This window comes from Gigantopelta aegis, chromosome 12, assembly GCF_016097555.1.
Source record: "Gigantopelta aegis isolate Gae_Host chromosome 12, Gae_host_genome, whole genome shotgun sequence".
NCBI lineage: Eukaryota > Metazoa > Mollusca > Gastropoda > Neomphalida > Peltospiridae > Gigantopelta > Gigantopelta aegis.
Genome location: NC_054710.1, coordinates 39,593,254 through 39,619,154, shown reverse-complemented (window position 1 = coordinate 39,619,154; position 25,901 = coordinate 39,593,254). Strand labels below are relative to the sequence as shown.

The following is a 25,901-nucleotide window of genomic DNA, read 5'->3' as shown; positions in this document are numbered from 1 at the left end:
GAGGAAACCCGCTGTCGCCACTAAATGGGCTACTCTTTCCGATTAGCAGCAAGGGATCTTTTCTTTGCGCTTCCCACAGGCAAGATAGCACAAACCATGGCCTTTGTTGAACCAGTGTGGATCACTGGTCGGTGCAAGTGGTTTACACCTACCCACTGAGCCTTGCGGAGCACTCACTCAGGGTTTGGAGTCGGTATCTGGATTAAAAATCCCATGCCTCGACTGGAATCTGAACCCAGTACCTACCAGCCTGTAGACCGATGGCCTAACCATGATGCCACCGAGGCCGGTAAATGAATGAATGAATGCATGTTTAACAACACCCCAGTACAAAAATACACATTGGCTATTCAGAGTATAAAATGGTGTGATGGTATGTTTTGATTAATTAAATACATCAACCATTGCTCGCTTCAACCATTAATCAAATTCAAAAGTTTGTTTTGTTTAACAACACCACTAGAGCACATCGATTTTTTTAATCATTGGCTATTGGATGTCAAACATATGGTAATTTTTTAGTCATAGAGGAAACCCGCTATATTTTTTCATTAGTAGCAAGGGATCTTTTATATGCACCATCTAACAGACAGGATAACACATACCACGGCCTTCGATATACCGATTGTGGTGCATTGGCTGTCACGAGAAATAATCAAGTTTCCTGATCGAGTATACAGTTATTTTCAGCACGAACATGAATCCTGAATAATTAAATTTCTTGCCTACCAGAGACTGATTCGGTGTCAATGACAGCTGCATCTTTTGATATTCACTTCAATAAATGTGAAAAAATGAGACATTACAATAATAATAAAATTAAAAAAAATTAATAATAAATTAAAAAAAAAAAAAATTAATAATAAACTTTACAAAAATTAAATTAAAAAAAAATTAATTAAAATTTTAAACTTTAAAAAATATATATATATTTTACTTGCACTAAGTTGAACATTCATAGATGTAACTATAAAGAAAGTTTCATTTATAAACAAAGTTTCATTGATGTAGGACTTATATAGTTTGTAAGAAATGGAGTTAAATGTGAAACTCTAATGTTTCAAGGTAAACATAAAACTTTAAAAGATAACACTGTTGCCGTCGGAAAAGTAGAGCTTATATCTCGCCTTTTCACTTTGAAAAACCCGCTGATATTATGTATATGTTTATATTTAAAAAAAGTTAAAGTCTGTTTTGTTTAACAACACCACTAGAGCACAGTGATTTATTAATCTTTGGCTATTGGATGTCAAACATTTGGTAATTTTTTAAACTTGACAAATGCACATGTGTAGACTACCCCAGACTACACTGTTTAAAAGGAGCTATAAACTTCGCTCCCTTTAAACCAGCTCTAGGAGAGTAATTTTAGTTCTCTTTAGCATGTGAATTTATATGGGACATCAATATGGTAATACATGCAAATCCACTTAATTGCATACAGGTTTATAGCATAAATCAGTTATTTGCATATTATTCTGCTGCACAGAACCGTTTAGCATTAAACCAATACAAATTATATTGCATAACTGAATAGTTTTATAAAGACAAATATCGGTTAATTGCATATAAAAAAAAAAAATATCTAGAAAATTTTACATAAAATATTATCTTAATTGGCACCCAATAATCTAACATATAAGGGAGCAATTAATCACTCCCTTAAATTTGTTTTCATATCAGTGTCCATAACCAATTATTTTCCATACACAAATACATCAATATGGTGATATCTTAAATGGCTCCCCATAATCTATCATGGGGGGAGCAAATAATCACTCCCTTAAATTTGTTTTTATATCGGTGTCTGTGATATATTAAATGGCTCTCCTTTTAATCTAACATAGGGGAGCAATTAATCATTCCCTTAATTTTTTTTATATCAGTGTCTGTAACACATTATTTTCCATATACAAATACAAATACAATATGGTGATATCTTAAATGGCTCCCCATAATGTAACATACAAGGGAGCAATTAATCATTCGCTTCAGTTTTTCATATCAGTGTCTGTAACCCATTATTTTTCATACACAAGTACATCAATATGGTGATATCTTAAATGGCTCCCATAATCTAAGTTAGGGGAGCAATTAATCACTCCCCTCAATTTCATTATGTTCTATACACAAGTACATGTACATTACAATAACACGGGACAGACAGGCTTACCCTGTCCATTGCTAAATTAGCTAATTGCTACAATGGCTACAATTGGCTACAATTAATATTAGTAGTTAGCCAATACAATGTTGTATATATTAACCCTTTTTCAATCATGTTCAAAGATATACTCTGTACATATTTAAAAAATTGACTAAAACTAAATTCTTTCCAGTATAAGCTCTGGACAGAACACACTGTGGTCTTTGATATGCCAGTGGTGGAGCACTGGGTAGAGTAGGATAGGTAGGTAAGACCCAGAAGGGTCTATCCCACTGAAGAAGAAAAAACAATCCCAGAAACCATCAGCCGAATGAGCACTCTACCACTGAGGCTCACTCAGGTACTCAAAGGGAAATTTAAAAAAACACAAGAAAAAAAAAAAAAAAAGTCTACACCTCCAGTCATGTCTTATACATGACCCACATATGCCAGACAAGCTTACACCTCAAAGTATGAATAAAGAAATTCAAAAAGTTGCTTTCTGAACATCAATATACCTTGAGGTCAGTGAAGTCTGTTAAAGGGAGGTCACTCCGAAGCTATAACCTGAAAAACAACTGTACTGCTAGCATCTTTCAAACAACGACATATTGACTGCATGCTAAAACTACATTCTAAGTAACAAAACTACACTTTAAATAAGACAGCTGTCATTCTGATTGAAAATTTCACATTAATGTTGTCTAACAGAATTACAAGCCTCTGAAAATTGCAAAAACTATCGTTTCGTTCGCATGTTGCTCATGCAAATCTAATTTCGCATAACCTATTTTTTATTTGCGCAAATTTTGGAGCACCATGTACTTGGATGTAATGGATTACGCAAAAAGGAAATGGGTTACCAGGATTTATTTCTGCGTAATCGATAAATGGGTCACGCAGAAAGGAAATGGGTTACCTGGATTTATTTCTGCGTAACCGATAAATGGGTCACGCAGAAAGGCAATGGGTTACCTGGATTTATTTCTGCATAACCGATAAATGGTCACGCAGAAAGGAAATGGGTTACCTGGATTTATTTCTGCGTAACCGATAAATGGGTCACGCAGAAAGGAAATGGGTTACCTGGATTTATTTCTGTGTAACCGATAAATGGGTCACGCAGAAAGGAAATGGGTTACCTGGATTTATTTCTGATTAACCGATAAATGGGACACACAGAAAGGAAATGTGTTACCTGGATTTATTTCTGATTAACCGATAAATGGGACACACAGAAAGGAAATGGGTTACCTGGATTTATTTCTGCGTAACCGATAAATGGGTCACGCAGATTCTCAATTATCAGAGGCCTGTATTATAATAGTGAAATAACAATGCAAAGCAATCGCTATTAAAATGAATTATGTATAGAATGACAAAAGGTTTTATATGCTTTACACATTATATTATTTATAATAACAAAAAGTTTTACATTTGTTTTAATAAATGTTTATTAGTTTCCAACACTGAAAGAATTACAACTCATGCAAAAATGTACATGTGGGGCTCACTTAAAGATCGTCCATATATAAATGTTGATGTTTTTCACAATCTGAATAATGTTTAGGTTTCAGCCCCTCCCACAAACCCAAACACAGAAACTGGAATTTCAAATGTTTTTTTTGTTTTTGTTTTTTTTTTACATAAATTAACAAAAGGATTCTACTTTACCTATTTCTGTTGACAGTGATTGGTTTTGAAACAAAGACTTTTTGTTTTACATCTTCAAAAAATCCCACAATGTCTGTTTTAAATATACATTAAAAAGGCAAAGAATGTGCCTTAAATAAACATAAAAATTATGTTGCTTTCACTATTTCTGTTTATCATGCCTACAGTAGTTTTTAAATACTCTCCCTAGTTAATCAAAGGGAAATAACTCTCACCTTGTTGAAAGTCTGTGCGTCCACAGCCTCGAATGAGGATAGCGTCTCCGGTGAACACCATACTTTTCTGGTGCCACACAAACGTCATGCAACCTAATTAACAAACGCAAATTACATGTCATTTAAACAGCACTATCAGGTATAAAAGTTTAAAAGTTTGTTTTGTTTAATGACACCACTAGAGCACATTAGTTTATTAAACATCGGCTACTGAAAGAAAGAAATGTTTTATTTAGCAACACACTCAACACATTTTATTTAAGGTTATATGGCATCAGACATATGGTTAAGGACCACACAGATATTGAGAGGAAACCCGTTGTCGCCACTTCATAGGCTACTCTTTTCGATTAGCAGCCAGGAATCTTTTATATGCACCATCCCACAGACAGGATAGTACATACCATGGCCTTTGTTACACCAGGTGTGGACACCACTAGAGCACATTAATTTATTAATCATCGGCTACTGAATGTTAAACATTTGATAATTTTGACATAATAGTCTTAAAGAAGAAACCCACTATATTTTTCCATTAGCAGCAAGGGATCTTTTATATGCACCATCCCACACAGGATAGCACATACCACAGTCTTTGATAGACCAGTCGTGATGCAATGGCTAGAACGAGAAATAGCCCAATGGGCAAACAAGCAAAATGGCAAACAGCAGAAAACTACATGTATTTTGCCCTATGCAAGTCGATGTCAGTAGCATCATTACAGTCTCATATGTGGAATCTGTGTCACGATTTGTGTCTGGAAAACATTTTGAGGAAATCTAACGGTAATTAAAGGTAGGAGAGTAATTTATTATAGTTGTTAAGAAGTTGGTTCGGACTTAGACTTAGAAAAGATCGTCAACATTACTTAACATAACACCCCCACCTCACTTTTGTTTAGACTAGGTATTATTGACCTGTTACTACAAACATAAGTAGTAGTGTTGCTGGCAGTAACTAGTGGGAATTTCCCTATTAGCTCAGTTGGTAGAGCGCTGGACTATCGTACTGAGTCTGTGGTTCAAATCCCCTTAGTGGAGGTTGATTTCTCTGTTACATTTGGAACCGACGTAAGGACTGGGTGTGTTCTTAACACAAGAATACAATTATAACCCAGTCTGAACTTGTAACAGTTCAGCTACCCGTGACTCACAGCTCCGGGATGTAACTTCACTTGAGGGGGGAGTATGTAGTAGTGTTGGTATAAAGTGCTCCTACTGGCAGTAGCTAGTGGGATTTCCCTATTAGCTCAGTTGGTAGAGCGCTGGACTATCGTACTGAGTCTGTGGTTCAAATCCCCTTAGTGGAGGTTGATTTCTCTGTTACATTTGGAACTGACGTAAGGACTGGGTGTGTTCTTAACACAAGAATACAATTATAACCCAGTCTGAACTTGTAACAGTTCAGCTACCCGCGGCTAAAGTGCTCCTACTGGCAGTAGCTAGTGGGATTTCCCTATTAGCTCATTTGGTAGAGTGCTGGACTCTCATACTGAGATGAGAGTCTGTGATTCGAATCCCCTCTGTGAAGGTTGATTTTTCTGTTTTGGTAGAGCGCTGGACTCTCATACTGAGAGTCTGTGATTCGAATCCCCTCTGTGGAGGTTGATTTTTCTGCTTTGGTAGAGTGCTCAACTCTCATACTGAGTGTCCGTAGTTCGAATCCCCTTAGTGGAGGTTGATTTTTCTGTTAAACATATTTAAAATAAAATAAAAAATGGAATACCGTCAGTGTGTCCGGGAGTGTTTCGGCATTCCAGCTCAAACTTTCCGAACTTGATGGTGTCTCCGTGCTTCAGCTTGACATCGGCCTTGGCGCCACTCACGTCTGCGATCATACTCTTGCAGCCAGGCAACTTCTTCTTGATCTCTCCGGTGCCGGTGATATGATCAGCGTGCACGTGGGTGTTGGCTGGAAAATACAACAGACAACAGTAATTATTATGTACGGTGATACGATATGAATGCATGTGTGTGTTGGCTGGAATATACAACAAACGACAGAAAAGATAACGCAAGTAAAATTAACAAACAGACATTTTTGACTTTGATTTCAGACATTACAGTACTTTTAGAGTTTATTGTTTAGGTTTATCCATTTTCGTACATCCAAAACATTTCTGGTCATCCTTGTACTTCTAATACCATGAAATGCATTTTTTATATTTAAAAAAATGCACGTACTTCTGAGAAGTAAAGGTTATGATGTTGAGCTCTAGTCTATTTTTAGAGGTAGTACTAGACCAAATAACTTCCAACTGGGTCAAAGTTCGAGGTGCACCCAACTTTTGATAGAGAAGTGAACATCACAAGTCCTGTGATTGGTGATAAATGTAAGTGTGTGGGGTACATGTAAAAAAAAAAGTACTCAAATTTTGTGCATAACACATTCATTCACAGACACAGACACAGACACAGACACAGACACATACACATACACATTCACATAAACGTTTGCATGACGTGATTTCTGTTTTGTGTGGCAGCCTGCTTAATAAGCTGGCATAACATCTGTTACTTTGAAAGGAACACCAGTCTGCAGTGATTTGTATGTAACACTAACACATGTATTCAGCTCAAAGCTAGCATGTTATTTGTATTTCATGTACAGTCAAACCTGTGTTAAACAGCCACTAAATGGGAGAATCAAAAGGAGGCCTCTTAATACAGGTGGCTGTTTAATCAAGGTCAGTTTAGACTATATTAGATGAACTAGGCGGATAAAAATGTGGTCTCTTTAACACAGGTGGCTGCTTAATACAGGTCAGTTATTATACTATATTAGATGAACTAGGAGAATAAAAATGTGGTCTCTTAATACAGGTGACTGTTTAATACAGGTCAGTTTATACTATATTAAATGAATGGCGAAAAATCAGAGACTTTCTGACAGGTGGTGCTCGTGCACTATACACCATTCTTTTTTCTAAATTTGTATTGTCGTAAAGCACCGATCGGTAGATCCACTCTATTATTCCCGACTTAATTGTGAGCGTGTATGTGACTAAAGCGTAGAACGGCTAAAAATTTAAGTAAATAATAAAAATCTACGAAATTCCGCAGTTGGTAGTAAAAAAAAAAAAAATTGAAGAATAAAAGAGAACAAAATCCTGTCCAGCTAAATCGTGGGTTTTCCCCAACCACGTAGGCTACTCCCTACCGTTCTTACAACTTTCTATCATATATCTACCATGCCAAAACCATTAAATGTGTACATATTTGACTAATAATACTTGAGTGTTTGCAATAAAAAAAACGGTAACAGCATTTAATAAAGTTTTAATTTGTAAAACGCCACGTTCCATTCTTCGCTGTTTACTTCCGGGTTCTATTCAATGTTATTTGTTTACCATAGTTTGACACCCAATAGCCGATGTATTTTTCGTGCTGGGGTGTCGTTAAACCTTCATTCATTCATTTACTATTCAATGTTTGTTATCGCGATTTTAATATGAAGATATACGTGTTTAAAACCACAAATTATTCGTTTGCAGAGTAGAGTAAATTCAACCAAATTTGTCAACAATTATTTTTAATAAATTATTTCAATGAAAAAAAAATGAAAAACCCAACCCAACCCAACCCAACCCAAACAAAATAAATAAATAAAATACATAAATAAATAAATAAATAAATATATATTCAATGTAAAATAAAAAAAATTAAAAATGTTTATATGTATACATGTAATAAATTTAAAAAAATCAATAACATACATATATAATTACAGAAATAAATATTAAATTTTCAAATGATGAAAAATAAATAGGAAATTTAAAATATTAAATATATAGTTTTTTTGTTCTTAATTTAAATTTTTTCTTCACATGTAAGTAGAAATATAACAATGCTTTTTCATACACATTTACATGAAATTAGAAATGATAGTAGTAGTATTTTTCAATATTTATAATTTGTTAATGTAAATAATTTAATTTGTGTGTACAAAATGACATAATCTGATAGGAATTCTGATTTCACTAAGCCTGTTTTAACATAAATCTATTTGACCTACCGGTATCTAAATTTTATACTTTTCAGTACTTATATTAAGAAAAGTCCAATGTAAATCATCTTTATCATGGTTCATACACTTATTTACCAAGAAAATTCATGACTTTCCATGATTTCCACTGATAATGAAATTAACAACAATTGAAAACTGCTTTAGAGTTATACTATTTTTTCTCTCCAAAGGCTGCAAAAGTAATAAATTATAAATTAAAGAAACAAAATACTGCTATTTTACAAATGTGGATTTCTAAAACCAGATGCAGCAAGAAATAATTATGACTATATATAAAAGTACACTTAATTTATGGTTTACTAATAGTTTAAAGTGAATATAGGTACAACACCAATTAACACTACTTACATTAATTTCAAGAGATGCATTACATGCAGTATTCACACATGGCTTGTTTCATGTTCAATGTATGAGTTACTTGCTTAGCATGTACATGTATTTGATAAACTGTACATAAACAATACCTATCTGGTATTTATATTTTCAGTGCAACAGTGTGGGGGTTTTCAATGCCATGCTAGAATTGATCACAATGTAGTCAACATACTCCCCCAAAAAGTGAAAGTATTATAAACTGTTATAGGCTTAAACAGTCACTGGAGAATGAAATGTGGGGATTTTGCTACATTTGTCCAAAATAGTCCAGTTAGGCAATAATAAAAAAAAAAACAAAGAATAAAAAGAGACCCCCACCCCCACCCCCCCACCCCCCCCCCCCACCCTCTCAAAAAAAAGGGAAAAAAAATAAGAAAGTTTATTTTTTGTAACATTCAAGGTATAATTTGGAAAGTATTTCCAGTTTTTTTTTTTGGGGGGTCAGGATATTTATGTAAATAAAAATATCTAGGTTATAATTTGAAAGAAAGTATTTTTTTTTACAACATCTCAGTTATGGTTAGTTTTTTTTTTGGGGGGGGGGGGGGCATAGATACTGTCACCAGAAGGTAAAAACAAAACAGTTTGTCCTGTTATGCCTAAAGCATTTAATCAAATATCACATTGCAAAACAAGTTTTACCACAGTCTCTTTAAAAAAGAATAACCAATAATGAAATGAATTTAATATTTTTTGTACAACATCTCAGAACATGACAAAAAATTTTAAATTTGTTACGGGTTTAAAAAACAGGTTCGGGCCCTCAAATACATGTATACACTCACACTCACTCACTCACCACTCTCCTCAAACTATTATTTTCTCTCTTCCCCCCGATCTCCCTCTCCCTGTCTGTCTTAGTCCCTGTCTGTCTCTAAACTCTTCTGGGTCTCTCACACACCACAACCTTTTCGGGCCCTCAAACAGCACACTATAAGTACCCCACTCTCTCTCTCCCCCACTCCCCCCATCCCCACTTTCAAATACACTCCGCTGGCCCTGTACATACCCCGGTAAATAAAAAAGGGTGGTTTCTAAAACATTTTTTCTTTTAGTCTGTGAAATTATTGATTAAAAATAAATAAATTAATTAATTAAATAATCGACAACAAACATGATGAATGCCATGGGGGTGTAGGACGAACCCACCTAAACCCTGCCCCTCACCAAAAAGCAGTGAACAAAACACACAAATAAACAAATGTCCACATAGCATACATAAAAGGAAGAAAATATAATATTTCAACCAGCCTAGATTTTATTCAAATAATATATAAATAAGTAATTTTGTTTTAAATCCACACACCGAGAATGGATAAATGTTGGCAATGACATACAAACGCCTCGTTTATCAGCGATTCACCATTTGTTTTGTTTGTTTTTTGTTGTTGTTGTTGTATTTTGTCATATACTTAGATCCGTTATGCAGTCCAGACATTCTTTGTGCAATGCATCATCGTCTGAAAAAATATGACCACTTTTTATACGACCAGTGGCTTCAAATCACACTACCAAACAGCTGTTTAAAGCGAGACTCTAGGGTGTATAGTGACGACGCGACCTCTAAGGGGGAGATAATTTCTGGGTGTTCACCATTAACAGAATAAAAGTGTGGACTTTTAACACCGGTGGCTGCATAATACAGGTCAGTTTACACTATATTAGATGACTAGGAGAATAAAAGTGTGGCTTTTTAACACAGGTGGCTACATAATACAGGTGGCTGCTAAAGCAGGATTGGCTGTACAGGTACATTTCAATGTGCACCACAATAACACAATTTTCTGTTGGAATGCATTTTTATATACAATGTATTTATTTGTGTTTAATGGGGAGTGGGTGAGGGGGGTGTGTGTGTAAGAGAGAGACACATATTATGTCTAGCAGACCAAATCAATTGCTATAAGCAGCGTTTCAACACATTCAGGAAGTATAGCAATAGAAAGTGTGGCACCTCACATCTAATCTACATGCAAGAAAATGGTAGGTCACATATCATTTAAGAGATTTAATTAATGTTTTTAATAGCAACTGTCATTTTTGCTGAAAATTGCAGTTCCATTTTTGGGGTACCCCGCAGTAGTTTCAACCTGTGATATATACTGCATAACAACTGTATAACAAATAAAAGTGTATTTATTTATTGTCAGTGGATAATAGTATTTGCACAAATAATCAATGTCACATATTACTACCAATAAAACCCACAGCTGCTTCTACTCCGTAAATATTTGACGGTGCACCTCAAACTTTGATACGAAACTCTCTTCTTTGGTACTATGCAACCTTAAAGTCCACACTATGTAATAAAGCACTTGTCGGTCACTCAGAAACTGACACTAACCCTAATCTCCATGTTCACATTGAACAAATAATTGGGACCTAGCATTTTGACAAACATAAACCACCTGGAAATATGTTCCGCTAGATAATAGATTTAGATATTATTATAAGGTGCTAGAAAATGCTTAAATTCTAAGTCTAAGTTTAAAAGTGACACTAATCTTAACCTTAAAGTGATTGTACTAAGTTTGCAGCTATTGTAAGATGTTTGCCACTAATAAGAGTCTTTTTGGTGAGTTAAATAACATATTAAATACATTTTCTTGTTTAGAACGAAGGAAATATTTTAACAATGCACTCAACACATTTTATTTAAGGTTATATGGCCTCGGACGGACATATGGTTAAGGACCACACAGATATTGAGAGAGGAAATCTGCTTATATGCACCATCCCACAGACAGGATAGTACATATCACAGCCTTTGTAACACCAGTTGTGGAACACTGGCTGGAACGAGAAATAGCCCAATGGGGCCACTGATGGGAATTGATCCTACATCGATCACGCATCAGACAAGCGCCATACCACTGAGCTACGTCCTGCCAATACATTTAGAATACTAATGTCTGTATATCAGTGTATTTGCAGTCATGTGGTAATTAATGTTTGCAACAGATATTTTTCATTTTACTTTGTAATATATATTTTATTTTTTGTACATTTTAAATTATTTGGAGGTGAAAGCTACTACAGACATTAGAATGACAACAAACATCATGTTTGTGGAGACATTCAGAGAACATCTTGTTCAGTATCACATCACGATTAACCGCACAAGTTTCAGAGATCATTCCGTAGCGGATCAAGGGGTGGTCCAGGAGTCCCTTTTTGAAAATCGAGCATAACCTTTGAAGGGGAACCGTGAATATATTAACTGTTCTGTGTAAAAGGAGAGATTAATTATCACATTTGGACACCCCCCCCCCCCCCCCCACACACACACTTTCAGCAATCCTGCATCTGCACCTGTCATTACACAATCATTTTACAATTATATTACACAAATAGATCACTATAGATTTTGAAAACAAAATGTTCAGTAAAATTGGTATTTTAAACAAGAAAATATATTTAATAATTAATTTTAGTCACCAAAAAGTATGTTACTGTTAGGCAGAAACATCCCTTTAATGTTTAAACTAAATAAATAACCGAGACCCAGTATTTCAAATGCAACGGAATTACACAGCAGCCGAAACTTTTATGTCCGTAACATATCATCGCTTTCAACAGTGACTTTAATACCTACTACTATTTAACAATGTTAGGCAAACAATCAAACCCAAGTTATGTAAACACAAAAAAAAATCGATGCACAGTATTTCGAATGCAACAAAATTACACTGCAGCCAAAATATTTGTGTAATGTCCGTAACATATTATCGTTTCCAACGGTGGCTTTAATACCTAGTACTTTTTAATGGTGTTTCGCAAACAGTCAAACCTAAGTCATGTAAACACAAATAATCGACAAACAGTACTTCTAATGCAATGAAATTACACTGCAGCCAATATATTTGTGTAATGTCCGTAACACATTATCGTTTCCAATAGTGGCTTTAATACCTAGTACTTTTTAATGGTGTTCCGCAAACAGTCAAACCTAAATCGTGTAAACACAAATAATCGACAAACAGTACTTCTAATGCAATGAAATTACATTGCAGCCGCAATATTTATGCTATGTCCACAACGTATCAGCATTTGCAACGAAGGCTTCAATAGCTACCACGATTTACATGTGTTACGCAAACAGTCAAACCTAAGTTATGTAAACACATGCAGTTAAGCCCTGTTGACTTTGGTTTGGTACAGTATCAAGTCAGGGCCTGACAGGTGTACCAAGCAAAGAAAGAAAGAAATGTGTTATTTAACGACGCACTCAACACATTTTATTTACGGTTATATGGCGTCAGACATATGGTGAAGGATCACACATATTTTGAGAGGAAACCCGCTGTCGCCACTACATGGGCTACTCTTCCGATTAGCAGCAAGGGATCTTTTATTTGCGCTTCCCACAGGCAGGATAGCACAAACTATGGCCTTTGTTGAACCAGTTATGGATCACTTGTCGGTGCAAGTGGTTTACACCTACCCATTGAGCCTTGCGGAGCACTCACTCAGGGTTTGGAGTCGGTATCTGGATTAAAAATCCCATGCCTCAACTGGGATCCGAACCCAGTACCTACCAGCCTGTAGACCGATGGCCTAACCACTACGCCACCGAGGCCGGTCGGTGTACCAAGCAAAGCAGAAATAGTAAATATGCATGCATGTCGCTTTGTTATCATTTCAACTAGATTTGAAGGGTATTTACATGTATTTTTCCCCAAGGACAAGTGACAGGGGTCGATACAGGAAGTAAAATATGGCCTGCTGTTATATTTTCAAAATAGCAGGCCAACAGAAATATGTCCTGCTAAGAAAAAAATAAGGCCTGCTGGAAATAAAAGACAGGATATGGTTTGGGGATAATGTGTGAAAAATTAAGACCTCAGAGATATATTTCTGAGCATTATGGAATTAACATTATAACAGAATCTTGAGTTAAATTTCAGATAAGATAATCGTACGTAAATCTACTCTTAAGAAATGGCCTGCTCTTTTTTGATAATTGTAGCACGTGAATTTCGATTTCACCTGCCAGTTATAAAAAAATGAACTGCTTTTGGCTTTTCGCAGAGCGCTATTTCAAGCCCTGTTCAAATAAATGTAAAATGTGCACGTAAAATTGAGATTACACAGCAGGCCTTCAAGTCTTGGGATTAAGTTATGTAGTGCCATTCAACGAGACAGTGAGCTCAGGGCACCCCAACCCGACATTTTATATTCTGGGGACAATAAAATATTTTTAAAAAAGAAGAAAAAAAATGTAGTTTTTTCTTCTTTGATATAAAATGTTTAACAGAGCTTTCAGCATTTCTACTTAAAATAGCTCCCCCCCACCACCACCCACCATTAAAATTTACAACGCAAAACCTATAAAACACAGATGCATTTTAATTATTTTTTGTAGACTTTACTGCTACAAATGTCATCATGACATTAGATAATTAATATTCGAATTTTTTTTTTAAATGTCACATTTGAAAACCTACAAGTTGACATGACGTCGGAAATGGAACAAAAATAGCTCAGGGTGTTAATGTGTTTTTGAGTCGTTTGTTTTGATCAAATCAAGCTAAGAAGATTTCTAACATCTTGTTGCCCAAGGTGAAGCTCATTTTAGATTTTTTTTAGATTTAATTTTTTTCTTATTTAATGACACCACTAGAGCAAATAGATTTATTAATCATCCACCGATTGGTTGTAACTCAAATATGAATAAACTTTGTTATCCCGATTCATGAAGAGGCAGGATGTGGCCCAGTGGTAAAGCACTCGCTTGATGCATGGTCGGTCTGGGATCGATCCCCGTCGGTGGGCTATTTCTCGTTCCTGTCTGTGGGATGGTGCATATAAAAGATCACTTGCTACTAATCGAAAAAGAGTAGCACATGAAGTGCGACAGCGGGTTTCCTCTCTCAATATCTGTGTGGTTCTTAACCATATGTCTGATGACATATAACCATAAAATAAAAATGTGTTGAGTGCGTCGTTAAATAAAACATTTCCCCCCCCTTCAGGATTCACAAATTTCTGTTTAATTTGAGCAAAAATAAGCCTTCCACCACCCTATCTCCTGCATAAAATGGGAGCCCATACATCTATGGAAACCAGAAACCTCTTATCGAAACCAGAAACCGGTACAGGGGTGTGAACCCATCACCTCCGACCTATCAGTCTTAACAAAGAGCGGGGTACTTTGGAGTGCAATGTCATGTACGAAGATGTGTCATGTTTGTATAGTGAATATGATCGGGGTCATGGCTGGCCAATTCAGCGGTCAGGCATGACGGACATAGTGTGTATATGGTTAAATCCGGTTAATCCTGATAACAATTATTAGGGTTTTTTAAACATGTTGTTCTGATATGCTTGTGATTAACCACAATGGAGGCTCTGAAGATATAGAAATAGCTAAAAAAAATTCCCACAAATCATACAAATAATGATCTATATTTTTGTGTGCTTTAAGGAGAATATTATAATGTTTACAAATGAAAGTTACTTTGTACGTGACTGGTAACATGGGTGCAGTGTACTTGTTTGTGTATATGTGTGTTTGTGTGTGTATGCATGTTTGTGTGTGTGTGTGTGTATGTGTGTGTCTGTGTGTGTGTGTGTGTGTGTGTGTGTGTATGTGTATGCTTGTGTGTGTGTGTGTCTGTGTATGTGTGCATTTGTGTGTGTGTTTGTGTATGTGTGTGTGTTTGTGTATGTGTGTGTGTGCATGCGCGTGTGTGCATGTGCATGTGAATCTACATGTGTATGTAAGTGTCTGCATGCATGTATTTGTATCTATATATTTTTTTATATAGTGATAAAGTGCTCGCTTGATGTGTGGTCTGTTTAGGATTGATCCTGGACGATGGGCCCATTTGGCTATCTCTTTCTAGCCATTACACCACGACTGGTACATCAAAGGCCATGGTATGTGCTATCCTGTCTGTGGGATGGTGCATATAAAAGATCCCTTACTACTAATGAAAAAATGTAGTGGGTTTCTTCTCCAAGACTATTTGTCAAAATTACTAAATGTTCGACATCCAATAGCGGATAATTAATAAATCAATGTGCTCTAGTGGTGTCATTAAACAAAACAAACTTTAACAGTATTTGGTGTTGTGCATGCGTGCGTCTAAAAATACTGATTTACTGATCATCGGCTAGTGGATGTCAAACGTGATAATTTTGACGTACAGTCTTTAGAGGAAACCCACTATATTAGACTATTAAAGGCTGTGGTATGTGCTGTCCTGTTTGTTGTTAAGTGCATGTCAAAATGTAATAGATTTTCTCTAAGATTTCGTATAAAAAAAGTACCAAATGTTTGATATCCAATAGCAACCTAAATTGAATATCGGCACAAAAATAAGTTAAAAGATTAACAAATTTTTGTTTAAGGGTCATTCCATATTCAGGTGGGGGGTGTCTGTAATAATTATTTTATGATAGTTAGGTTTGCAAATTTGTTGAAAATTTTCTTAGTTTTAGAGTGATGGATATATATATATATACCTGTTATGTTTTGGTTTTCTGGGAGTTTTTTTTTTTTAATGCCTGCCAAAAACGATCAATTCTGGAAAAACCCTAAGCTATAAAACAGTACCAAGTTCACACTGAACTCTGTGGAGATGTCACAAGGCCGAGTCCATGACATTTGTGCTTGCACTGTTCCTCTGATATGGAAGCATGCCAAAATATTGCCCCTACCATACCTACCCAGTAACAGGTATATATCATACATGTAGGAACAGGTAAAAACGTACCGGTACATGCTGGTCAAGGCTTTCCATGATGTGAAACGTGATCTCAGTATGTCACGGCAAACATTACTGACCAGGAACTAACCTACATATCAAATTTATAACTCCGAGGACAAAAGTCAGCACAAGGCCAAAACAAATATACTGGTAATAAAGTTCACAAGTCTGTACAATCTAGGACAAAACCAATATATAGGTACTAAAGTTACCACAAGGCCAAAACCAATATATAGGTACTAAAGTTACTACAAGGCCAAAACAAATATATTGGTACTAAAGTTACTATAAGGCTAAAACCAATATATAGGTACTAAAGTTACCACAAGGACAAAACAAATATATAGGTACTAAAGTTACTACAAGGCCAAAACAAATATATAGGTACTAAAGTTACCACAAGGCCAAAACCAATATATAGGTACTAAAGTTACTACAAGGCCAAAACCAATATATAGGTACTAAAGTTACCACAAGGACAAAACCAATATATAGGTACTAAAGTTACTACAAGGACAAAACCAATATATAGGTACTAAAGTTACCACAAGGACAAAACCAATATATAGGTACTAAAGTTACCACAAGGACAAAACCAATATATAGGTACTAAAGTTACTACAAGGCCAAAACCAATATATAGGTACTAAAGTTACTACAAGGACAAAACCAATATATAGGTACTAAAGTTACCACAAGGCCAAAACCAATATATAGGTACTAAAGTTACCACAAGGCCAAAACCAATATATAGGTACTAAAGTTACCACAAGGCCAAAACCAATATATAGGTACTAAAGTTACTACAAGGACAAAACAAATATATAGGTACTAAAGTTACTACAAGGCCAAAACCAATATATAGGTACTAAAGTTACTACAAGGACAAAACAAATATATAGGTACTAAAGTTACCACAAGGCCAAAACCAATATATAGGTACTAAAGTTACCACAAGGACAAAACCAATATATAGGTACTAAAGTTACTACAAGGACAAAACCAATATATAGGTACTAAAGTTACCACAAGGCCAAAACCAATATATTGGTACTAAAGTTACTACAAGGCCAAAACCAATATATAGGTACTAAAGTTACTACAAGGCCAAAACCAATATATAGGTACTAAAGTTACTACAAGGACAAAACAAATATATAGGTACTAAAGTTACCACAAGGCCAAAACCAATATATAGGTACTAAAGTTACCACAAGGCCAAAACCAATATATAGGTACTAAAGTTACTACAAGGACAAAACCAATATATAGGTACTAAAGTTACCACAAGGACAAAACCAATATATAGGTACTAAAGTTACCACAAGGCCAAAACCAATATATAGGTACTAAAGTTACAAGGCTAAAACCAATATATTGGTACTAAAGTTACTACATGGTCAAAATCAATATATAGGTACTAAAGTTAACACAAGGCCAAAACAAATATATTAGTACTAAAGTTACCATAAGGCTAAAACCAATATATTGGTACTAAAGTTACCACAAGGTCAAAAAGTTAAAGTATGTTTTTTTTAACGACACCACTAGAGCACATTGATTTATTAATCATCGGCTATTGGATGTCAAACATTTGGTAACTTTTGACACAGTCTAAGAGAGGAAACCTGCTACATTTTTCCATTAGTAGCAAGGGATCTTTTATATGCACTAATATATTGGTATTAAACTGCGTGTGAGAATGACCGTCTGCAGAATCATTGTTCATTATTAATTGCTTCATCTTAGGTTTACCGGCCTCGGTGGCATCGTGGCAGGCCATCGGTCTACAGGCTGGTAGGTACTGGGTTCGGATCCCAGTCGAGGCATGGAATTTTTAATCCAGATACCGACTCCAAACCCTGAGTGAGTGCTCCGCAAGGCTCAATGGGTAGGTGTAAACCACTTGCACCGACCAGTGATCCATAACTGGTTCAACAAAGGCCATGGTTTGTGTTATCCTGCCTGTGGGAAGCGCAAATAAAAGATCCCTTGCTGCCTGTCGTAAAAAGAGTAGCCTATGTGGCGACAGCGGGTTTCCTCTAAAAAAATCTGTGTGGTCCTTAACCATATGTCTGATGCCATATAACCGTAAATAAAATGTGTTGAGTGCGTCGTTAAATAAAACACTTCTTTCTTTCATCTTAGGTTTACACTTGAAACAAACAGTAAGAATGAGTGCAGACTGGGTCTCGAAGATTAAACTGTGCTGTCCCAGTTAAGCCTCGCAAGTGCAGCAGTGCAATTTGCACTTAATAGCAAAATGCACGAACGAGTGCACAATCGGTCTTCAAGATTAACTGTGCTGTCAGTGAGGCCATGAAAGAGCTGCAGAGTCACTTTACTTCACTTTCAGTGTTAATTCAAGTTTTAAAACTATTTTTAAACTAAACTTGCATAGACTTTGAAAAAAAGAAAATGTTTTGGCAAAGAATCAGATGTGCTTATTTCATGTCTCACTGTACAGAGTAATCTCCTCGTTGGGTTTGTTGAGAAACCAGCTCAAGCAACTGCTTACCTTTCATAGAAACACCTGAAATACTCGCAACATGTCTCCTACCCCCTGAAATACCCGTAACATGTCTCCGACCCTTTGAAATACCCGTAACATGTCTCCTACCCTCTGGAATACCCGTAACAAGTCTTCCAACCTCTCCATATAATTAATTCTGCACATTTTATTTACGGTTATATGGCGTCAGAGATATGGTTAAGGGCCACACAGATGTTGACAAAGGAAACCTGCTGTCGCCACTTCATGCATGGGCTACTCTTTTCGATTAGCAGCAAGGGATCTTTTATATGTATCACCCCACAGACAGGGGAATGCAGGGGGGGGAATTAAATGGTTTGATCTTATGACCAAAACACCCTGCATGGAGTCGGGCTCTACTGACTACATTAGCTTGATCCTGTTCTTTAATTAATGAAATTAGATTAGTGTGTATACACATGGTGATGTATCCATGCAAATCATTCTTCATTAGTTTGTAATGTTATATCCAATCATCCATGGGATTGAACCAATTACCTGTACACGTAAACACATGCAGTGAAGCCCATGCTAAGCGGACTCTGAAGGAAGTGTTAAAACATGACGACCGGCCTCGGTGGCGAAGTGGTCAAGCCATCAAAGACTACAGGCTGGTAGGTACAGGGTTCGCAGCCTGGTACTGGCTCCAACCCGGAGCGAGTTCTTAAGGGCTCAATGGGTAGGTATAAAGCCACTATACACCCTCTTCTCTCACTAACCATTAACCAACGAACAACTAATCTGTCCTGGACAGACAGCCCAGGTGTGTGCCTAGGACAGCATGCTTGAATTGTAATTGGATATAATACAAAAATAAGTTGAAATTAAATTAAATAAAATGTAACTCGTCTATACCAATGTATTTCATTAATAAAACACGAAGATCAGAGCGTGTGAGGTCGGTATATCACTGTAGCTGCAGTGGTAGAATGCTTGTAATGAACTGTGGAGGGTCGCAGGATTGATTCCCCTCACTGAACTTACGTTGGCCTTTTTTGGTTTAGTTTTTCCCCATTCCAACCAGTACCTCAAGACTGGAACATCAAGGATGTGGTACATACTGTTCGGTTTCTGGTCAAGAATAGTGCTAGGAATGAACTATATGGTGGCAGCAGGTTTCTTTCTCTCTCCTTCCCTCCCTGTCTCTCTATCTCTATTTATCTTTCTCTCTCCCTCCATCTCTCTCTATGTCTGTCCGTCTTCTTTTTTTTCTCTCCCTCTTTGTCTCACTCCCTCCCCCTCTCTCTGTGTCTGTCTCCCTCCCTCCCCCTCTCTCTGTGTCTGTCTCCCTCTCTTCTGTCTGTCTGTCTCCCTCTTCTGTCTGTCTGTCTCCCTCCATTTCTCTCCATCTCCCTCTGTCTGTCTGTCCATCTATTTCCCTCTACCCTGTCTGCCTCCCTTTCTCTGTGTGTCTCCCTTTCTCTGTGTGTCTCCCTCCCTCTCACCCCCCCTCTCTCTCTGTCTTCCTCCCTTTCTCTCTGTCTGTCTCCCTCTCTCCATCAAGGGTCAAATAACCTTGTGTTAGACACCAAATATCTGTTCATCCGTACTTAAAAAATGTGTAGTGATGCTGTTAAACAAACATTCATTTCCTTTCGTTATCTAGCAGATTATTTAGTTTAGTCTATAGGTGCACTCAGAATGTAGGTCAAGAACACTCTGCAAGCACATGCACAATTTTAATCTCTCCCATCTATAATTGCAGATCTTTGTTTATACAATACAATACACGTATAATTCTATATAGGGACTGTTCGCAATTAACAACAAATTTATGAGGGTACAAACCATGTGTTAGGGACAAGGGGTTTTAATGCCAGAGGACATTATCAGTATTTATCCTACCCATCCCCCCAAAAAACTTTTGATAAAAATAACCCTTAAAAATTTACTCCTTTTTTTTGGCATGCTTTTAGGAGAGGTATGGGGGTTTTAATTTTTTTGTTAAATGCTTTGTACCTTTATGAAAATGTTGAACGGCCCCTAAGTACATGAGTGCATCTAACCTTTGTTATCTGAAGTGGTGCAGCATTGTTTGCATTGTTTGCATCATTGTTTGCATTAAGCATTCATATAATATTCTTAAGTACAAGGTTAACCTTGAATTTTATGTCGGTCTATATTTCAATCCATAAACTTCTTTAAACTTCTCAATGCATAACTATTATTATTTTTAAACAAAGTAAAGTTTGTTTTGTTAATGACACCACTAGAGCACATTGAATTTTAATTGGATGTCAAACATTTGGTAATTTTTTACTTGTAAACTTAGAAGAAACCCGCTATATTTTTCCATGAGCAAGAAGGGATCTTTTATATATACTTTCCCACAGACAGTTTGACACCCAATAGTCGATGTATTTTTCATCATGGGGTGTCGTTAAACATTCATTCCTTCATTCCACAAAGATAGGACAGTGCATACCACAGCCTTTGATATATCAGTGAGGCACTGCTTGTGATGGGTGTAAATCCTATGACTCACACTTCAGGCTGCAATTTTTTTATTCTAGCCAGTGCATCACGGATGGTATATCAAAGGTCGTGGAATGTGCTATCCTGTCTGTGAATATGTCAGAATTACCAAATATATGACATCCAATAGCCAATGATTAATAAATCAATGTGCTCTAGTGGTGTCGTTAAAAAGAGACAAGCACCTCAGGTGAGGGCTCTACCCACTGAGCTAGATATCCCGTCTGCATGTAGACAGCCAATGCATGCCAGCAGGTTTCATAATCATTAAAATCAATGTGTGGTTCAACAAAAAGATTAACTTTCAAAATCATTACATTTTTGGCTTCCGTTTTTTGTAATATTTTATGACCTTTATGACATAAAAAAAAGAGCAAAAAATCTAGATTAAACAGACAATAGATTAAATTTCTGTTATGATTTATGTATGACCTAAAACTTCAGGAGTAATTGCAGATTACATTTCTTGTGATAAAATGTTTTATTACATGCAAGTTCAAGAGGAACTGTAGATTAAAGGTGTTTAATGTTTTATGAGATTGAAGTACGCTGACAAATTGCAGACTGGATTTCTTTAGTGCTTCATAATATAAGACATAAAACAGTTGAGGAAAATTTGTAGATTACCCGGTACTGGTACATGGCTGCAGATAATGATTTATGACAAAAAGTGCAACAGAACTTGTAGATTCATTTTCAGACATAAGGCCATAATAAAAATAAATGCTAAATTTGTATTCAATTTTTTTTTTTAAATGAGGGCAAGAGGGGTTTGTCAAATTTTAATTTTAATTTTGAGATTATAAAAAATACCACACATTGATTTCTTTTTTTCAAAATTGGTCGAGAGGGGTGTATGAAAGTTAGATTTTATTCTTTATATTTTCAGGACATTGGAAATTAATACTGTTTGATGGATAAAAAAAAAACCCCACATTTGTTTGACCAATAAAAACACTGGGGGGTGGGGGATGGGGGTGGAACCTGATGAAAATCTAGGATTTACAGTGACACCTCTCTAAACTGAACACCCATGGTACCAAGTAAAAAGTCAGATTTAAATGGCATCCAGTTTATAGAGTTTATGATCTATACGAATATTTAAAAAGGGACTATAAAAAACATCCGGTTTTGAGGTAATCCCAGTTTACAAAGTTTATGACCTATATACGGATATTTAAAAAGGGACTATAAAAAACATCCGGTTTTGAGGTAATCCCAGTTTACAGAGTTTATGACCTATACGGATATTTAAAAAGGGACTATAAAAAACATCCGGTTTTGAGGGAATTCCGGTTTTAAATATCTAAGTGTCCAGTTTAGAGTGGTTTCACTGTTTTATCATGGCCTCTACGGTTGAAGAGAAACTGTAGGCTGATTTCTGACGAGTCAGTGTTTTATCATGGCCTCTACGGTTGAAGAGTAACTGTAGGCTGATTTCTGACGAGTCAGTGTTTTATCATGGCCTCTACGGTTGAAGAGTAACTGTAGGCTGATTTCTGACGAGTCAGTGTTTTATCATGGCCTCTACGGTTGAAGAGAAACTGTAGGCTGATTTCTGACGAGTCAGTGTTTTATCATGGCCTCTACAGTTGAAGAGAAACTGTAGGCCGATTTCTGACAGTCAGTGTTTTATCATGGCCTCTCCGGTTGAAGAGAAACTGTAGGCCGATTTCTGACAGTCAGTGTTTTATCATGGCCTCTCCGGTTGAAGAGAAACTGTAGGCCGATTTCTGACAGTCAGTGTTTTATCATGGCCTCTACGGTTGAAGAGAAACTGTAGGCTGATTTCTGACGAGTCAGTGTTTTATCATGGCCTCTCCGGTTGAAGAGAAACTGTAGGCTGATTTCTGACAGTCAGTGTTTTATCATGGCCTCTACGGTTGAAGAGAAACTGTAGGCTGATTTCTGACGAGTCAGTGTTTTATAACATACATGTACACTTGACATTCCGACACACCTTTATCTCAGGGTATTTTAAATATGACATGGTAAACAAAAGGACTGTTTGGTTAACAAAACTTGGGACATTTCAGATTATGGTGTATAACACAAGGTCATTTTAACATTTGGTCTAGAGTGACAGATGAACTGCTGTTACCAGACTATATCAATATTCAGCTCAAGACCACCATTAGTTGACATACATTGTATGAGAGTAAAGCTTACTAACATTGAGCAATCCAGATATCATGTCATGTCATAGGGTTTTACGTGCACATTCAGAACAAGCTGTTGTAATGCACGCCTGTCATGGGTTAGAAAGTATCCAGATGAGAATGGCGGGATATTGCCCAGTGGTAAAGCGCTCGCTCGATACACGGTCAACTAGTGCACCACGACTGGTACATCAAAGGTCGTGGTATGTGCTATCCTGTCTTTGGGATGGTGCATATAAAAGATCCCTTGCTGCTAATCGAAAAGAGTAGCCCATGAAGTGGTGACAGCGGGTTTCCTTCCTCAATATCTGTGTGGTCCTTAACCATATGCCCGACGCCATATAACCATAAATAAGATGTGTTGAGTGTCGTTAAATAAAACATTTCCTTCTTGATGCAGTCGGTCTGGGATCTATCTCAGTTCGTGGGCCCACTGGGCTATTTCTCATTCCAGCCAGTGCACCATGACTGGTATAACAAAGGCAGTGGTATGTGCTATCCTGTCTATGTAAAAGTGCATATAGAAGATCCCTTGCTGCTAATGGATAAATGTAGCGGGTTTCCTCTTTAAGACTATGTCAGAATTACCAAATGTTACCAAATCAGGCCCCAAATAGTTATGCATTTTCTTTCATGTAATGTTGTCTTGCTTTTCAAACAGCTTGTTGTGTGGATTTAAGAAGTTAAAAGTGTGTTTTGTTTTACACAACTAGAGCACACTGATTTATTTATAATTGATTACAATATTGGTAACCTTGACATATAAGTCTTAGAGGAGAAACCCACTAAATTTTTCCATCATTAGCAAGCGATCTTTTATATGCACCATCGCACAGACAGAATATCACATACCATGACCTTTGATACGTATACCAGTTGTGGTGCACTGGATGGAATGAGAAATAGCCCAATGGGCTCACCGACACATATCGATCCCACACTGATCATGCATCAAGCGGGTGCTTTACCACTGAGCTATGTCCTGCTACTACGACATTAAATAAATAAAAATACATAACAAAATAAAAGTATAAAAGGAAAGGTCTTAAGGATTCCTGCCAGCATTATTTTTTTTTTTTACAATTCCCAGCTGTCTGAAGTTACGGACATGCATGTTGTCTATTCCTATCAAATTGCAACAATGTGTCTTGCTCATGCACTTTCCCACAGACCGCACAGTATATGTATACTAAATGTATTTCCATTGATGTAAACGTCAATGGAACATACAGTTACGACTGGTCTAACAGCCACCACTATGTGAAATAAAGTTTGTTTGTTTAACACTACCACATTGATTCATTAATCATTGGCTATTGGATGTCAAACATATGATAATTGTGACTCGTAGTCATCAAAGGAAACCCGCTACACTTTCCCACAAACAGGAATGCACATACCACGGCCTTTGACCAGTTGTGGTGCACTGGTTGGAATGAGAGAAAACCCAATCAGTTGAATGGATCCACCTCAGTGATTCGATCCTGCGATGCAAGCACCTCAAGCAAACACTCAACCGACTAAGCTAAATCCCCCCCCCCCCCCCCCCCCCCCCCCCAATACTATATGATCCACCTGTTCATATCGGCCATTATAAATATAATATATATATATATACTCACAATAAAATTATTATTGAAAACATCATAAAAATATGTATACAAAGGTCTGTGCACAACTTCAATTTTTATCAAATTAATTTGATAACTAAATTATCAACGTTTATTTGATGGTAATAACATATCGGTTTAGCAAGGTGCTCCAGGCTACATTAATAAGCCAGGTCTGTTATCCATTATATCTTAAATACTGCCAGACAGCTGTGACAGCTACATGTAAATACACCTGAGGTTGTGTCTGCAGGTTGCGGTAATCATGAGTGATGTCTGGCCAACCAACCATACCGCACCACTGAATTAGCAGTAAATTATCACCAAAATGAGTTTACTATGTCCCTTGAGTAATCACCGATTTACTTCCATTACTAGAGCGAGACGTAGCCCAGTGGTAAAGCGTTCGCTTGAGGCACGGTCGGTTTAGGATCGATCCCCATCGGTGGGCTCATTGCGCTATTTCTTGTTCTAACCAGTGCACCATAACTTGTATATCGAATGCAGTGGTATTTGCTATCATGTCTGTGGGATGTTTCATATAAAAAATATATTGGGTTTCTTCTTTAAAACTATATGTCAAAATTAAACAAAACAAACTAACTTCCATGCTAGTTGGATGCATTTTAATACAAAGATCATTTAAGTACTAGAAAAATGAACTTTTATAAAGGTGAACAATAGACAATAAGTAATAAAAATATTTAAGTGTAATTTTGTTTGTTTTGTTTGACAACAAAACACATTGATTTATTATATCATTGGTAATTAGATGTCAAAACATTTGTTAATTTTTTACTTGTAGTCATAGGGGAAGTCTGTTACATTTCCCAGACAGGACAGCACATACCACAACCCTTGACAGGACAGCACCACTAAGGTGGTTCGTACCCACTGGCAGAAGTAATGACTTGTTACTTATATGCATGACAGTTAACTAACTATAAATGTTCGTAATATGTTAATGTTTTT

The 25,901-nt window shown here is 36.5% G+C and overlaps 2 protein-coding genes across 2 annotated transcripts in view; one reads left to right on the top strand and one right to left on the bottom strand.

The window, feature by feature from the left end:
- Positions 1-25,901, bottom strand: part of LOC121386223 (persulfide dioxygenase ETHE1, mitochondrial-like) — a 74,541-nt gene that overhangs the window by 10,671 nt on the left and 37,969 nt on the right. The window contains exons 3-4 of the mRNA XM_041517053.1: positions 5,762-5,947; positions 4,036-4,128 (exon numbers count right to left, since the gene is read on the bottom strand). Of these exons, the coding sequence (XP_041372987.1) occupies positions 4,036-4,128; positions 5,762-5,947 (279 nt within the window). The remainder of the gene's footprint in view (positions 1-4,035; positions 4,129-5,761; positions 5,948-25,901) is intronic.
- Positions 9,990-25,901, top strand: part of LOC121386224 (endo-1,4-beta-xylanase 1-like) — a 104,264-nt gene continuing 88,352 nt past the window's right edge. Inside the window, exon 1 of the mRNA XM_041517055.1 lies at positions 9,990-10,082. The gene's annotated coding sequence lies outside the window, so the exon portion shown is untranslated. The remainder of the gene's footprint in view (positions 10,083-25,901) is intronic.